This window comes from Dendrobates tinctorius, unplaced genomic scaffold, assembly GCF_039654945.1.
Source record: "Dendrobates tinctorius isolate UK_male_01 unplaced genomic scaffold, ASM3965494v1 ptg000265l, whole genome shotgun sequence".
In the NCBI taxonomy this organism is placed as follows: domain Eukaryota; kingdom Metazoa; phylum Chordata; class Amphibia; order Anura; family Dendrobatidae; genus Dendrobates; species Dendrobates tinctorius.
In genome coordinates, this window is record NW_027361932.1 from 16,209,210 (window position 1) to 16,225,171 (window position 15,962).

The 15,962-nt window shown below is 44.5% G+C and overlaps 1 protein-coding gene and 1 long non-coding RNA gene across 5 annotated transcripts in view; one reads left to right on the top strand and one right to left on the bottom strand.

Moving 5' to 3' along the window:
• Nucleotides 1–14,356, bottom strand: part of LOC141069520 (immunoglobulin lambda-1 light chain-like) — a 1,030,357-nt gene extending 1,016,001 nt beyond the window's left edge. For both annotated transcript variants that reach the window (XM_073559153.1, XM_073559155.1), the window contains exons 1-2: nt 14,279–14,356; nt 13,874–14,191 (exon numbers count right to left, since the gene is read on the bottom strand). In XM_073559153.1, the coding sequence (XP_073415254.1) occupies nt 13,874–14,191; nt 14,279–14,324 (364 nt within the window). In that variant the 5' untranslated portion in view covers nt 14,325–14,356. The remainder of the gene's footprint in view (nt 1–13,873; nt 14,192–14,278) is intronic.
• LOC141069522 (uncharacterized) overlaps nt 1–15,962 on the top strand; it is a 209,683-nt gene that overhangs the window by 179,726 nt on the left and 13,995 nt on the right. The window lies entirely within an intron of this gene.

A 15,962-nucleotide genomic window follows, 5' to 3' on the forward strand; every position in this document is an offset into this window, starting at 1 on the left:
GGAGTTTTGGGAGAATGTCCTATGGTCTGATGAAACCAAACTGGAACTGTTTGGTAGAAACACAACTTGTCGTGTTTGGAGGAAAAAGAATACTGAGTTGCATCCATCAAACACCATACCTACTGTAAAGCATGGTGGTGGAAACATCATGCTTTGGGGCTGTTTCTCTACAAAGGGGCCAGGACGACTGATCCGGGTACATGAAAGAATGAATGGGGCCATGTATCGTGAGATTTTGAGGGCAAACCTCCTTCCTTCAGCAAGGGCATTGATGATGAAACGTGGCTGGGTCTTTCAACATGACAATGATCCAAAGCACACCGCCAGGGCAACGAAGGAGTGGCTTCGTAAGAAGCATTTCAAGGTCCTGGAGTGGCCTAGCCAGTCTCCAGATCTCAACCCTATAGAAAACCTTTGGAGGGAGTTGAAAGTCCGTGTTGCCAAGCGAAAAGCCAAAAACATCACTGCTCTAGAGGAGATCTGCATGGAGGAATGGGCCAACATACCAACAACAGTGTGTGGCAACCTTGTGAAGACTTACAGAAAACGTTTGACCTCTGTCATTGCCAACAAAGGATATATCACAAAGTATTGAGATGAAATTTTGTTTCTGACCAAATACTTATTTTCCACCATAATATGCAAATAAAATGAAAAAAAAACAAACAATGTGATTTTCTGGATTTTTTTTTTCTCAGTTTGTCTCCCATAGTTGAGGTCTACCTATGATGTAAATTACAGACGCCTCTCATCTTTTTAAGTGGTGGAACTTGCACTATTGCTGACTGACTAAATACTTTTTTGCCCCACTGTATCTACATACTGTATATTTCTTATTCATTCCCCACCTACTGTATAATGCTCAGAGAATATAATATACACCTGTTTATATGGGATATGCGTTCATTCTCCTATTATCTACATATATATCATGTTCATTCCCCACCTATAAAGCTCAGGGAAAATAATATACACCTGTTTATATGGGCTATGTGTTTATTCTCCTATTATCTACATATATACAGTGCCTTGCAAAAGTATTTCAACCTTTTCCCACATATCATGCTTCAAACATAAAGATACCAAATGTAAATTTTTGGTGAAGAATCAACAAGTGGGACACAATTGTGACGTTGAATGAAATGTATTGGTTATTTTAAATTTTTGAGGAAATTCAGGAAAGATATATATCTTTGCACCGTGTTAGCCAGTAGATAGAAGAATATTTAGAATTGAGTCCTTTTAATGGCTAACTGAAAAGCTTGCAATTTGTTACCATCTTTTCAGCTAGCCATTTAAAGATATCAACCACTAAGGACTCTCAATTCTAAATATTCTTCTGTGGAAATTCGAAAACTGAAAATTGGGGCGTGCAATATTATTCGGCCCCTTTACTTTCAGTGCAGCAAACTCACTCCAGAAGTTCATTGTGGATCTCTGAATGATCCAATGTTGTCCTAAATGACTAATGATAATAAATATAATCCACCTGTGTGTGTGTAATCAAGTCTTCGTATAAATGCACCTGCTCTGTGATAGTCTCAGGGTTCTGTTTGATGCACAAAAAGCATCATGAAGACCAAGGAACACAACAGGCAGGTCCGTGATATTTTTTGGATTTTTTCAAAAATTATCTGTTTCCCATTTGTGTGCTTCTCACCATGTAATTGCCCTGTGTAGTGTCAATATGACATGTTAATTGTTGCCATCCTTTCATCCCCTGATATTTACTAACTTATATGTGCCATTCATTATTTATTTTCTTTAATTATATTATAGTAACAGTTCCCTAAACCACCATACCACCTTGGTTGCTCACGTCCTCCCAGCACGCGTGTGGGCCACTGCTTCGTTTACACCCGGCGGCTCTCGGCATCAGCCGTTGCCTGGTGAACTGTCACATGCCTATGACGTCACCGGACATGTGATGCCAACGCCATCTGTTGTCTTGGTTGCCGTGGTTACGCACGCGTCACCATGGTCGGACGTGACGCGAACCATGACACACGGTGGGAGGGATTCATTCTGTCTGGCTCCGGTGTATTTTCCTGTTTGCCGTGGTCACGCGCGCTTCATCATGGGCGGACGTGTCGCGGACTATGACACTCAGTGGGAGGTGTTTACCCAGCTATCCCCTCGGTTTTATTTACAGATTTATGACCGCAATCCGCGGTGCAGAATAAAATTACAAATTAACTACTTCCTCTCCTTGCCCTTTCCTCCTCTTATACTACACTGTGGCTGTTTTATTTCTATGGCACATCACAATTTTTGGGGTGTTGTAACGGGCGTTTCCATGATGATAGGCGCCATCTTATGGGATGCAGATTAAATACATTATACTATTGGTTTACCTGATCATGTGTGCAAATCTCACAGCCTCATTGGTGGACTCTATATTTTAAATAACCCCTGTTTCCTACTTCCTTCCACCCCTTCATAAAGGCCATCTAGCCGAAACGTGCGTCGGGGGGGGGGGCACGTCAGGGTGGACTTCATTTACAGACCCGGAAAGATAATACTATCTTGTGAATTTATCCTTTGCTATTATTACATCATTTGTATACCATGTGAGGTTGTACGCTTTGCTGTTTGGGATAATCATACTTGTGCCTGGATTTTGTATACCATGACTGGTCATATTATTATGTTTTGGGATGGTGCAATATATTCATGATAATTTTTAAATTTTGCTACTATGCTATGATAAAACTATGTACATCCCTTTGGTCCTGTTACCCTCTGTGTGCCCCATTTTTGCCCATGTGTTTTATATGGTCAATTGTCTCCTATCCCACCACTTCCTTTATTCCTGATATACCTTGATAAAATTATTTTTGTATCTAATTGTATTGGACTTTTTTGATCGCCGTTTTTCTCTATATGCATCAGGTCCGTGATACTGTTGTGGAGAAGTTTGAAGCCGGATTTGGATACAAAATGATTTCCAAAACTTTAAACATCCCAAGGAGCACTGTGCAAGCAATCATATTGAAATGGAAGGAGTATTATACCACTGCAAATCTACCAAGACCCGGCCGTCCCTCTAAACTTTCATCTCAAACAAGAAGACTGATCAGAGATGTAGCCAAGAGGCCAATGATCTCTCTGGATGAACTGCAGAGATCTACAGCTGAGGTGGGACAGTCTGTCCATAGGACAACAATCAGTCGTACACTACACAAATCTGGCCTTTATGGAAGAGTGGCAAGAAGAAAGCCATTTCTCAAAGATATCCATAAAAAGTGTAATTTAAAGTTTGCAACAAGCCACCTGGGAGACACACCAAACATGTGGAAGAAGGTGCTCTGATCAGATGAAACCAAAATCGAACTTTTTGGCAACAATGCCAAACGATATGTTTGGCGTAAAGACAACACAGCTCATCACCCTTAACACACCATCCCCACTGTCAAACATGGTGGTGGCAGCATCATGGTTTGGGGCTGCTTTTCTTCAGCAGGGACAGGGAAGATGGTTAAAATTGATGGGAAGATGGATGGAGCCAAATACAGGACCATTCTTGAAGAGAACCTGTTGGAGTCTGCAAAAGACCTGAGACAGGCACGGAGATTTGTCTTCCAAGACAATGATCCCAAACAAAGCAAAATCTACAATGGAATGGTTCACAAATAAACGTATCCAGGTGTTAGAATGGCCAAGTCAGGCTATGTACCCACGTAGCGTTTTTCATGCAGAATATTCCTGAGAGGAAATGCACATCTTCTTCCTGTGAAAACGCATGCGTTTTATGAAGCACTTTTGTAAGCATTTTTGACGCTTTTGTTAAGCGTTTTAGCATGCGGTTTCCTATGCGTTTTTGCAATACAATTGAATGTATGCGGAAATTAATGAACATGCTGCGTTTTTTCTGCTTAGCGTTTCCGCAGCGGAAAAAAACGCACCATTAGCACAACATGTGCGGATTCCATTAAGTTTCCATGGGATGCTTTTCTTAAGTGTTTCTGCAGCAGAAACGTGCGCCTAAATGCGCTGCGGAAACGTTTAAAAAACGCAACGTGGGCACACAGCCTTAAAGTCCAGATCTGAATCCAATCGAGAATCTGTGGAAAGAGCTGAAAACTGCTGTTCACAAACGATCTCCATCAAACCTGACTGAGCTCGAGCTGTTTGCCAAGGAAGAATGGGCAAGAATTTCAGTCTTTTGATGTACAAAACTGATAGAGACATACCCCAAGTGACTTGCAGCTGTAATCGCAGCAAAAGGTGGCGCAACAAAGTATTAAGTTAAAGGGGCCGAATAACCCCTTAACCCCCCAAGGGTGGTTTGCACGTTCATGACCGGGCCAATTTTTACCATTCTGACCACTGTCCCTTTATGAGGTACTAACTCTGAAACGCTTCCATGGATCCCAGTGATTCTGACTTTGCTTTCTCGTGACATATTGTACTTCATGTTATTGGTAAAAATTTAATTCAAATAACTTGCGTTTATTTGTGAAAAAAATGGAAATTTGGTGAAAATTTTGCAATTTTCCAACTTTGAATTTTTATGCTCTTAAATCATAGAGATATGGCACTCAAAAAACTTAATAAATAACATTTCACACATGTTTACTTTACATCAGCACAATTTTGGAACCAAAATTTTTTTTGTTAGGAAGTTATAAGGGTTAAAAGTTGACAAGCGATTTCTCATTTTTGCAACACCATTTTATTTTTACGGACCACATCACATTTGAAGTCACTTTGAGTAATCTATATGATAGAAAATACCCAAAAGTGACACCATTCTAAAAACTACACCCCTCAAGGTGCTCAAAACCATCCAAGAAGTTTATTAACCCTTCAGGTGCTTCACAGGAATTTTTTTTTATTTTACCAAGGGTAACAGGAGAAATCGGACAGCAAAAGTTATTGTGCAATTTCTCCTGAGTACGCCGATACCTGATGTGTCGGGGGGAACCACTGTTTCGGCGCATGGCAGAGCTCAGAAGGGAAGGAGCGCCATTTGACTTTTTCAATGCAAAATTGGCTGGAATTCAGATCGGACACCATGTCACGTTTGGAGAGCCCCTGATGTACCTAAACACTGGAAACCCCACAAGTAACCCCATTTTGGAAACTAGACCCCCCCAAGGAACTTATCTAGATATGTGGTAAGAACTTTGAACCCCCAAGGGCTTCATAGAAGTTTATAACGTACAGCCGTACAATTAAAAAATCATATTTTTTCCACAAAAATGATCTTTTCACCCTCAATTTTTATGTTTCCAAGGGTAACAGGACCCCAAAAGTTATTGTGCAATTTGTCCTCAGTACGCTGATACCCCATATGTGGGGGTAAACCACTATTTGGGCGCATGGCAGAGCTCGGAAGGGAAGCAGCGCAATTTGACTTTTTTGGCTGGAATTGGGATTTGACGCCATGACGCGTTTGGAAAGCCCCTGATGTGCCTAAACAGTGGAAACCCCCCACAAATGACACCATTTTGGAAACTAGACCCCCCCAAGGAACTTATCTAGATGTGTGGTGAGCACTTTGAACCCCCAAGGGCTTCACAGAAGTTTATAACGCCCAGGCGTGAAAATAAAAAAATCGTATTTTTTCCACAAACATGATCTTTTAGTCCCCAATTTTTTTATTTTCCCAATGGAAACAGGAGAAGTTGGACCCCAAAAGTTGTTGTCCAATTTGTCCCGAGTACGCAGATACCCTATATGTGGGAGAAAACTACTGTATGGGCATACGTCGGGGCTCGGAAGGGAAATAGTGACGTTTTGGAATGGAGACTTTGATGGAATGGTCTGCGGGTGTCATGTCGCGTTTGGAGAGCCTCTGATGTGCCTAAACTGTTGAAAGTCCCCATAAGTGACCCCATTTTGGAAACTAGACCCCCCACGGAACTTATCTAGATGTGTGGTGAGCACTTTGAACCCCTAAGTGCTTCACAGAAGTTTATAACGCCCGGTTGTGAAAATACAAAAATCATATTTTTTTCCACAAAAATGATGTTTTTGCCTCCAATTTTTTATTTTCCTCATGGTACCTGGAGAAATTGGACCCCAAAAGTTGTTTTGCAATTTGTCCTGAGTAGGCTGATACACCATATGTGGGGGTAGAACACTGTTTGGGCACATGGCAGAGCTTGGAACAGAAGGAGCACCATTTGACTTTTTCAACGCAGAATTGGCTGGAATTGAGATGAGATGCCATGTTGCGTTTGGAGACCCCCTGATGTGCCCAAACAGTGGAAACCCCCCAATTCTAACTCCAAACCTAACCCCAACACACCCCTAACCCTAATCTCTGCCCTAACCCTAGCCCTAACGGGAAAATGGAAATACATTTTTTTAATTTTATTATTTTTCCCTAACTAAGGGGGTGATAACAGGGGGTTTGATTTACTATTTATGGTGGGTTTTTATTTTTGGTAGCTGTCATACGCTAAAAGACGCTTTTTATTGTAAAAATAGTGTCATGGTTTGAACAGGGTTCTTGCCCTGCACTCACAGAGTTAATTGTTCGTGGCCTCTTTCTGGATCTGGGAGGGGTATTTATACTCACTCTTTACCAGGGTTCTCTGTCAGCTATACTGTTGTTCTGGTGTGTCTGACCCCTGGTGTGCGTGTATTCTGCGTTGCTTGTTTGCTTCCCGTGTATGACCCGGTCTGTTCCCTCACTCTGTACTCCGTCTCTCGCTTTGGTACTATTGTCTTCTCCGGTTCTGACCTCCTGGCTTGATTATCGTTACTCCGTTACAGTTTGTCCCTATTGTACCATCTATTGCCCGTTCTCATTTTCTGATCTATTGCTACGTCCTGACTATCCATTCTGTCTAACCCTTTGGTACTGTATTGCTATCTTGTGCTTTGACCCTGGCTTCATCTGGTTTTTGTCTCTGTCTATGCCCCTTGGTAACATTGTCCTGTAGTTACCTTACTAGGAGTTTCCCTGCAGCTCCTAGCTCTGTGGAGCTTAGGCCATGCCCCCAGCAGTCATGTGCTTCAGGTCCTGATACTCTGAAGCACGCATTGTCACTGCTGCTGCTCTGCTCCACAGGTATCTTTGAGCACTGTTTTTGTACTCAGGACACCTGCACTGGCTCAGTGAGCAAGTGCTGTGCGGGGCTCCTGACATTATAGCTGACCATTTCAGTTTTTTTTTCCTCTGAAGGAAAAAAAAAAAGTGTTATCTTCATGGATCGCATACAAGCTTTGGCTGATCAGGTCAAGCACCTGACCCAAATGTTCCACAAACTTAATGTGGAACAGCGCACGATGGCCCAGACCCAACAACAGTTGGTGGATACTGGGCAGGGGGCTGTCGCTGCAGGGGATCCTAGTGCTGGGGATAGAGATGTGTCATTGGCATCCCCTGAATCTCCGGTCAAATTGCCAGACCTTTTCTCAGGGGATAAAAGGGAGTTCAGGTCGTTCAGAAAAGGATGCAAGCTTTTTTTTTCTCTGAGGCCCCGCTCCTCCGGGGATGAGTTCCAGAGGATGGGGTCGTCATTTCTCTACTTCGGGGGGTTCCACAGGCATGGGCTTTCTCGCTCTCTTCCTCTACTCCTGAACGTATGTCAGTGAATTTGTTCTTTAAGGCTCTGGGGCACATTTATGATGAGCCTGATAGAGTGCGTCTGGCAGAGGATATGGTGATGAGTGTGACACAGGGGAGGAACTCTGCTGAATGGTTCTACTCTGAGTTCAGACGCTGGGCAGTGGAGGTCTCCTGGGATGATGCTTCCCTCCGGGGTTTGTTCTGTAGAGGCCTGTCCGAACATTTGAAAGATGCCCTAGCCCTTCATCCTCCACTGGATTCTTTGGAGGACGCTATGATCCAGGCTGTCTGCATGGACCGTAGGCTGCGGGCAAGAGGGGTCATACTGCAGGAGACCCCTTTATTCTCTAATCTGAGAGACTTTGCATCTAGTCCTGAGCCCATGGAGGTTGGTGCCACGTCATTGAAGGAAAAAGAGAGGAGACACCATAGAAACAACCAATTGTGCTTTTACTGTGGATCCGCTGGACATTGGAGAAGGAACTTTCCTTCTTGCCCTTCTTCAGTGAAGCCGTCAGGAAAACGACCGAGTCTGGGTAACAATCGAGGAGGTTGTCCAGACTCCCAGGTACCCTTTTCCTCACTTACTAAAATTCTGCTTCCGGTGGAACTAGAACTTACAGGCGGTCCGGCTGTGACTACCGCCTTTGTTGACTGTGGTTCTTCTATTAATCTGATCGATGCCAAAGTTGTGACTTTTCATAAGATAGGGATGGTGAGGTTAAAAGATCCTTTTAAAATCGTGGCAATTGATTCTTCTCCTATCACCCAGGAGGGAATTTGTTTCATGACTAATACCTTTTCTCTGAAAGTGGGTTCCACTCACGTGGAAAAATTAAGGTGTTTTGTTCTAAATAATCTGCCGGCTGGACTGATACTGGGTATGCCTCGGCTTCAACGTCACAATCCTACTATTGACTGGGTCACGGGGGAGATCATTCAGTGGGGTTGTATGGCTAACGGTCTATGTTGTAACTTGACAACTCTTGTCACCAAAGTAAAATCTGTGTCAATGTCGTCTGTCGATCTGGAAGGTATTCCGGAGTACCTGAAAGATTTTGAAGATGTATTTTTTGAAAGTGAGGCTGAGGTGCTACCACCACATAGACCCTTTGATTGTGCCATTAATCTAGTCCCTGGAGCCAAGTTACCCAAGGCTCACCTGTTCAATTTGTCCAGGCCCGAACGTCTAGCCATGAAGGAGTACATTACCAAGAGTCTCCGCAAAGGGCTTATTAAGCCTTCTGTTTCACCTGTGGCAGCGGGCTTTTTTCTTACGAAAAAAGATGGTGGTTTGCGGCCGTGCCTCGACTTTCGGGAATTAAACAAAATTACTGTGAAAAATACATACCCTCTCCCCCTAATTCCTGATCTATGTAACCAACTCACCGGGGCCAAGTGGATTTCTAAACTGGATTTACGTGGGGCATATAACCTTATAACAGTCCGGGAAGGGGACGAATGGAAAACAGCATTCCTGACGACTGAAGGGCTGTTCAAAAACTTGGTTATCCCCTTTGGTCTCACCAACGCTCCTGCTGTTTTTCAGAATTTTATTAATGCAATTTTCTCTGATTTAATTGGTCGTTTTGTGGTTATCTATTTGGATGACATTCTGGTGTACTCGGTGGACAGTCAAGCTCACTTGCACCATTTGCGGATGGTTCTCCTGAGACTGAGTGAGAATCATTTGTATGCCAAGTTGGAAAAATGCTCATTTTTCATGCAAGAAGTATCCTTTCTGGGGTTGATTGTGTCAGGGTTCCGCATGGATCCTAAGAAGGTCCAGGCTGTTACGGAATGGGTGCAGTCTCATGACTTGAAAGGGCTGCAGCGATTTTTGGGCTTTGCCAACTTTTATAGGAAATTTATTAAGGGCTTCTCGCAGATGGTAAAGCCTCTAACGGACCTCACTCTCAAGGGAGCTGAGGTAAAAAAAATTGGTCTGTAGCTGCAAAAAATTCTTTCATGACATTAAAAAAGTGCTTTTCTTCAGCCCCTGTATTGGTAAACCCCACCCCTCAAGACCTTTTGTTGTGGAGGTTGACGCCTCAGAAGTAGGGGTGGGGGCAGTTTTGTCTCAGGGCCCTCCTACCCTTACTAATCTGAGGCCTTGCGCCTTCTTCTCTAAAAAATTTTCCTCTGCCGAGAGAAATTACAATGTCGGCAATAGAGAGTTGTTGGCAGTAAAGTTGGCTTTTGAAGAATGGAGGCATTTCCTGGAGGGGGCTGTTCATCCCATTACAGTCATCACTGATCACAAAAAATTGGCCTATATCGAGTCTGCCAAGAGATTGACCCCCAGACAGGCTCGGTGGGCGCTTTTTTTTCTCGATTTCAGTTTACCATCACATTCCGCCCGTGATCTAAAAACATCAAGGCTGATGCCTTATCCCGAAGCTTTGATTCGGTGTCCCCTCCAGAACCTCCCTCCTCCATTCTTCAGCCAGGAGTTGTGGTGGCCGAAATCTCATCTGAGTTACAGAGAGGGATTTTGGAGGCCCAGGCTCGGGCGGTAAACCTCCAGGTAAATTGTTTGTACCGGAACGTTTCCGTCTCGGACTTATGCAGGAATTTCATGATTCTATGTTGAGTGCTCATCCTGGGATTGCAGCTACCCAGGGGGCAATTGCGAGGGGTTTCTGGTGGCCCTCTATGGTAACAAATATTAAAAAGTTTGTGACTGTATGTGGGGTGTGCGCTCGTTCTAAAAGTTCTCAGGTCCGGCCGGCCGGGGAGTTGGTGCCTTTGCTAATTCCGGATAGACCATGGACACATTTGTCCATGGATTTTATCACAAATCTTCCTCCTTCCAGGGGCAACTCGGTGATATGGGTGGTGGTGGATGTTTTCAAAACAAGCCCACTTTTTATCTCTCCCCGCGTTACCATCTGCTGAAACCCTGGCCCGCTTATTTATGCAGCATATAATTAGGTTGCATGGAGTGCCTATGAATGTGGTGTCAGACAGAGGGGTACAGTTTGTAGCCAGGTTCTGGAGGGCTTTTTGCAAAAAGCTAGGGATTTCGTTGTCCTTCTCCTCTGCGTACCACCCAGAGTCTAATGGACAGACAGAGTGCACGAACCAATCGTTGGAGCAGATTCTGAGATGCTTGGCCTCTTCCAGGCAGGAGGACTGGTGTGAGGTATTGCCCATAGCAGAGTTTACATTCAACGGTCGTGTGAGTCAATCTACTGGGAAGTCTCCCTTTCCGATCAACTATGGATTTAACCCACATTTTGGAGAGTTTTCCCGCATGGATTCAGGTTGTCCTGGAGCTGAGGGTGCGACACAACGTCTTAGATTTCTTTGGAGGGAGGTTCAGAGGAATATTTCCAAGGCCCAGGAAAACTATAAGCGGTTTGCTGACAGGAGGAGGGGGCCAGGTCCAGCATTTGCAGTAGAGGAGGTGTGGCTATCCACCCGCAATATCAAGTTTAAGATACCATCTATAAAGCTGGGCCCCAAGTTTATTGGCCCATACAAAGTTGTGGAGGTTGTTAACCCAGTAGCCTACCGACTGCAGCTGCCCACCTCCTTTAAAATTTCTGATGTCTTCCACAGGTCCCTGTTAAAGCCTGTGGGGACGGTGAGAGAGGATCACTCATCAAATGCTCCGCCGGTGCTGGTAGAGGGGCAGCTGGAGTATGAAGTAGGGCACATTGTTGACTCCCGGTGGGTGCGCCGGCGACTCCAGTATCTGATACTCTGGAAGGGGTACTCTCTGGAGGATCGGTCATGGGATCCGGCCAGTTCGGTGCATGCTGATCGTCTGGTGCGGGCTTTCCAAGCCAGATACCCAGACAAGCGTGGGGGTACAGTGGCTCCCCGTTAAGAGGGGGGTACTATCATGGTTTGAACAGGGTTCTTGCCCTGTACTCACAGGGTTAAGTGTTCGTGGCCTCTTTCTGGATCTGGGAGGGGTATTTATACTCACTCTTTACCAGGGTTCTCTGTCAGCTATACTGTTGTTCTGGTGTGTCTGACCCCTGGTGTGCGTGTATTCTGCGTTGCTTGTTTGCTTCCCGTGTATGACCCGGTCTGTTCCCTCACTCTGTACTCCATCTCTCGCTTTGGTACTATTATCTTCTCCGGTTCTGACCTCCTGGCTTGGCTATCGTTACTCCGTTACAGTTTGTCCCTATTGTACTGTCTATTGCCCGTTTCTGGTTTTCTGTCTAACCCTTTGGTACTGTATTGCTATCTTGTGCTTTGACCCTGGCTTCATCTGGTTTTTGTCTCTGTCTATGCCCCTTGGTAACATTGTCCTGTAGTTACCTTTCTAGGAGTTTCCCTGCTGCTCCTAGCTCTGTGGAGCTTAGGCCATGCCCCCAGCAGTCATGTGCTTCAGGTCCTGATACTCTGAAGCACGCATTGTCACTGCTGCTGCTCTGCTCCACAGGTATCTTTGAGCACTGTTTTTGTACTCAGGACACCCGCACTGGCTCAGGGAGCAAGTGCAGTACGGGGCTCCTGACAAATAGTTTTTACTTCACCATATTTTGAGAGCTATAATTTTTCCGTATTTTGACCCACCGAGTCATGTGAGGTCTTATTTTTGCGGGATGAGTTGACTTTTTTATTGGTACCATTTTCGGGCACGTGACTTTTTTGATCGCTTTTTATTCCGATTTTTTGGAAGCAGAATGAACAAAAACCAGCATTTCAAGAATTTCTTTTGGGGTGTGCGTTTACACCGTTCCACGTGCGGTAAAATTGATAAGGCGGTTTTATTCTTCGGGTCAGTACGGTTACAGCGATACCTCATTTATGTCTTTTTTTTATGTTTTGGCGCTTTTATGCAATGAAAACAATTTTATATAAAAAATAATTCTTTTTGCTTCGCTTTATTCTGCGAGCTATAACTTTTTTATTTTTTTGCTGATGATGCTGTATGGTGGCTCGTCTTTTGCGGGACAAGATGATGTTTTCAGCGGTACCATGGTTATTTATATGCGTCTTTTTGATCGCGCGTTATTGCACTTTTCGGTCGGCGCTATGATACTAAAGCATTATTTTTTGCTTTATTTTTTTTTATTTTTTAAGGGGTTCGCTAAGGGGGTTAACTAATGGGACAGTTTTATAGGGCGGGTTGTTACGGACGCGACGATACCAAATATGTGTACTTTTATTGTTTTCGGGTTTTTTTATTTCCAAAAAAGCGATTTTTTTTAGAAATTATTTTTACACTTTTTTTTTAACTTTATTACAATGTCCTGGGGGGGACATAACTGTCATGTGACAGATCGCTGATCTGTCACATCACAGATCGCTGTGACAGATCAGCGATCTGTCACAGGCAGTGCAGAAGGCTTCCTCGTGCCTGCGCTTTGCAGGCACTGAGGAAGCCAGTTCCCTGCAGGCCCCCGAAGGTCCCTGCCGCCATTTTGAATCTGGGGACCTGCAGGGAAGGAGACCTCCGCAGCGGCGCTGCACATTGCGCTGCTGTGGGGGTCGCAGGGAAGCACGGAGGGAGCCCCCTCCCGATGCTTCCCTAAACCCCGATGCACTGCGATCGTGTTTGATCGCAGTGTGCCAGGGGTTAACGTCTCGGGGTTGGTCCGTGACCGCCCCTGACACATAGTGCCGGGTGTCAGCTGTGATTATCACAGCTGACACCCGGCCGCGATCAACGCCGCTCACCACGAGAGCGCCGCTGATCGCTATGACGTACTATTCGGTAATTAAGGGAATTAAGCCCCAGGACACATGGACGGGATAGTACGTCACATGACAGAAAGGGGATAATATTGCACGCCCCACTTTTCAGTTTTTGAATTTCCACAAAAATTTAAAATATCCAATAAATTTCATTCAACTTCACAATTGTGTCCCACTTGTTGATCCTTCAACAAAAATTCACATTTGGTATCTTTATGTTTGAAGAATGATATATGGGAAAAGGTTGAAAAGTTCCAGGGGGTCGAATACTTTTGTAAGGCACTGTATCATGTTCATTCCCCACCTATAAAGCACAGGGAATATAATATATAGCTGTTTATATGGGATATATGTTGATTTACTAATTGTCTACATAAAATTCATGCACATTTCATATCCAAGACGCCTAGAAATCTATAATACCTTTCCATATCTTTGGACCTATAAGTTGCTTTGTTCATTCCTTTTCTTCATTCTTTTTAGTCCGTCCCACATTCCATTCATTTTGTTTTATTGGTTAGAGAACAGTGTTATCATCCAAAACATCAAAATAGTGTAAGTTTTACTCTCCATTACAGGACGGTGATCGGCTCCTAGTAATGAAGCCTTGTATGTAGGGGCCGTTCTCTCTGCATACATCTCTGTCAGTATTTATGTTCCTTCCTCATTCTCTACCATCACTGTGATACTGACTGCCTGTCCATGTAGCACAGTAATATACAGCATCATCCTCTGGATGCACCCCATTAATGTCTAGATATCCAATGTTACCAGAGGCGGAACCCACAAATCGTGCTGGGACCCCGTCTCCTCTTTTGTTGTTGGATTCAGTGAAATAACCCAAAATGAATGTGGGTTTGTTCCCAATTTTTTGTTGTGTAAATATCACTCTATTACCGCTGACAGTGAGACCCCCTCCTAGGGTACAGGACAGTCTCACATTTAGACCCGGAGATGCCGTAATCACAGACGGTTCCAGAGTCACTGAATGCTGAGCCTGGGACACTGCAGAAGACAAAACAGTCAGGTCTGTGAGACAAGGTTTCATACGTAATCTATCATGTCCATATATATAATTCACTATTACTGTACCTGTGATAAGTGCAGTCAGGAGACAGAGGGTGAGTGCACTGATCATGGTGAGACAGCCAGAGATGAGATAATCACAGGTGGAGCTTTCTTGTGTCTCTTCACCAGCACTCCTCTATCATATATAGCCCTCAGCTCCTCCCAGTAAGCAAAACCAGCTAGAAAATGTATTGTCATTTATTCTAGAAATTCAGGATGACACAGAGATCCTAATACTAACTTACCGTAATAATTCACCCAGGGATCGTAATTTTCTGTATATTAGACTGTCTGTAAAAATAAGGACTTTCTTCAATAACCTTGAATAAATTAGAAGTGTCTGTGATTTTCTTTGAAGCAGAGAAGCTTGTACAGATTAAGATCACTGTAGTTACCATAATTTTACTGTTCACAATGAATGTTGCTGATTTTTTCTTATTATTATTTTGGGCTATAGACAAATATCATCTCACATTTTTTTATGATTTCGTATGGTTTTTTATTTGTCTGGAAAAAAAATTAAAAAATTATATCACTGTGGCAACTTCTAAGGTTAATGGCAGATACCAAGACCACAAACAATAAAGATTAAAAAAGATAGAGAAATGCATCAGCATACACTTACAAAGAGCTCTATTTGTTAGCATGTTAGCACTAGTGATGAGTGAGTACACTCGCTGCTCGGGTGTTCTCTGAGTATTTGGGCGTGCTCAGAGATTTAGTTTGTGTCGCCGCAGCTGCATGTGGGTCGCTCTCCCAGGGCTTTGGGGTACTCGGAACCAGGCCGGTGTCAGCAGGATGTGTCACAGCAGTGGTGACCCGGTCCGTGGCCCTGGGCGCCCAAGTAATGGGGGAATGTAATGGTGGAATGTAGTTAGATGAATAGTTCGTGATGCCACCTGTGGTGCTCGGCAAGGGAGGTGTTAAGCCGATGCTGCATGCAGATCCGCTGGGACTGATGGAAGGGCGCAGCAGAGATGTAAAAGCTCCCCACAGGTGAAGCTGTAGTCCCAGGGCAGTATAGATGTGATTGGCACGGGGATGTAGCAGTGCCGGAAAGGTAGGAAGCAGACAAGACACAGCGGGGTGCAATTTCTGTACCTTTACTTGATAACTGCAGTCCAGGTTCCTGATTACAGATGGTATCGGAGCAGGCTAGCCTGGAAGCAGCTCAGGATTCTCTCTCAGCAGAAGGGCTGTGCAGTCTCCTTACTAGCGCTTGTTTGAATGAAGTACTGCTAGTACTGAGTTACACTGAAGTTCCTCTCAATTCTCTTCTACTCTCACTCCTTGTATGGCAGACAGCTGTAGCCGCTATTCCTCTCCTGGCTCACTGCGTGCTGTTGTGCCTCCAAGTCTTAGATGGGGGTAGGGCATTTACAGCCTCCTACTCATCTGGTATCTGCTGTAGGACCATCAGTGTCCATACAGCTGTGGAGACCAGGCTCCAGATCATGCGCTCTCACTGCGAGGGAGCTCTCTTTCCTCAGCTCAACCTCCAGCTTCTCTCTACATGTCTGCACACTTCACCCTCCGCAGACTAACTCACCACTCCTTCCTCTTGGCCCTCAGGGAGCACTCATCCCCTTAATTTCGGTTCAGAGTTCCCCCTGCTGGCCTGGAGTGGAACTGTGTTGTATGGATAGGTAAACTGCGAGAGAGACCCTTCACTGCCTCCAAGCCTGGCATTACCCTCCCCTGGAGGAAG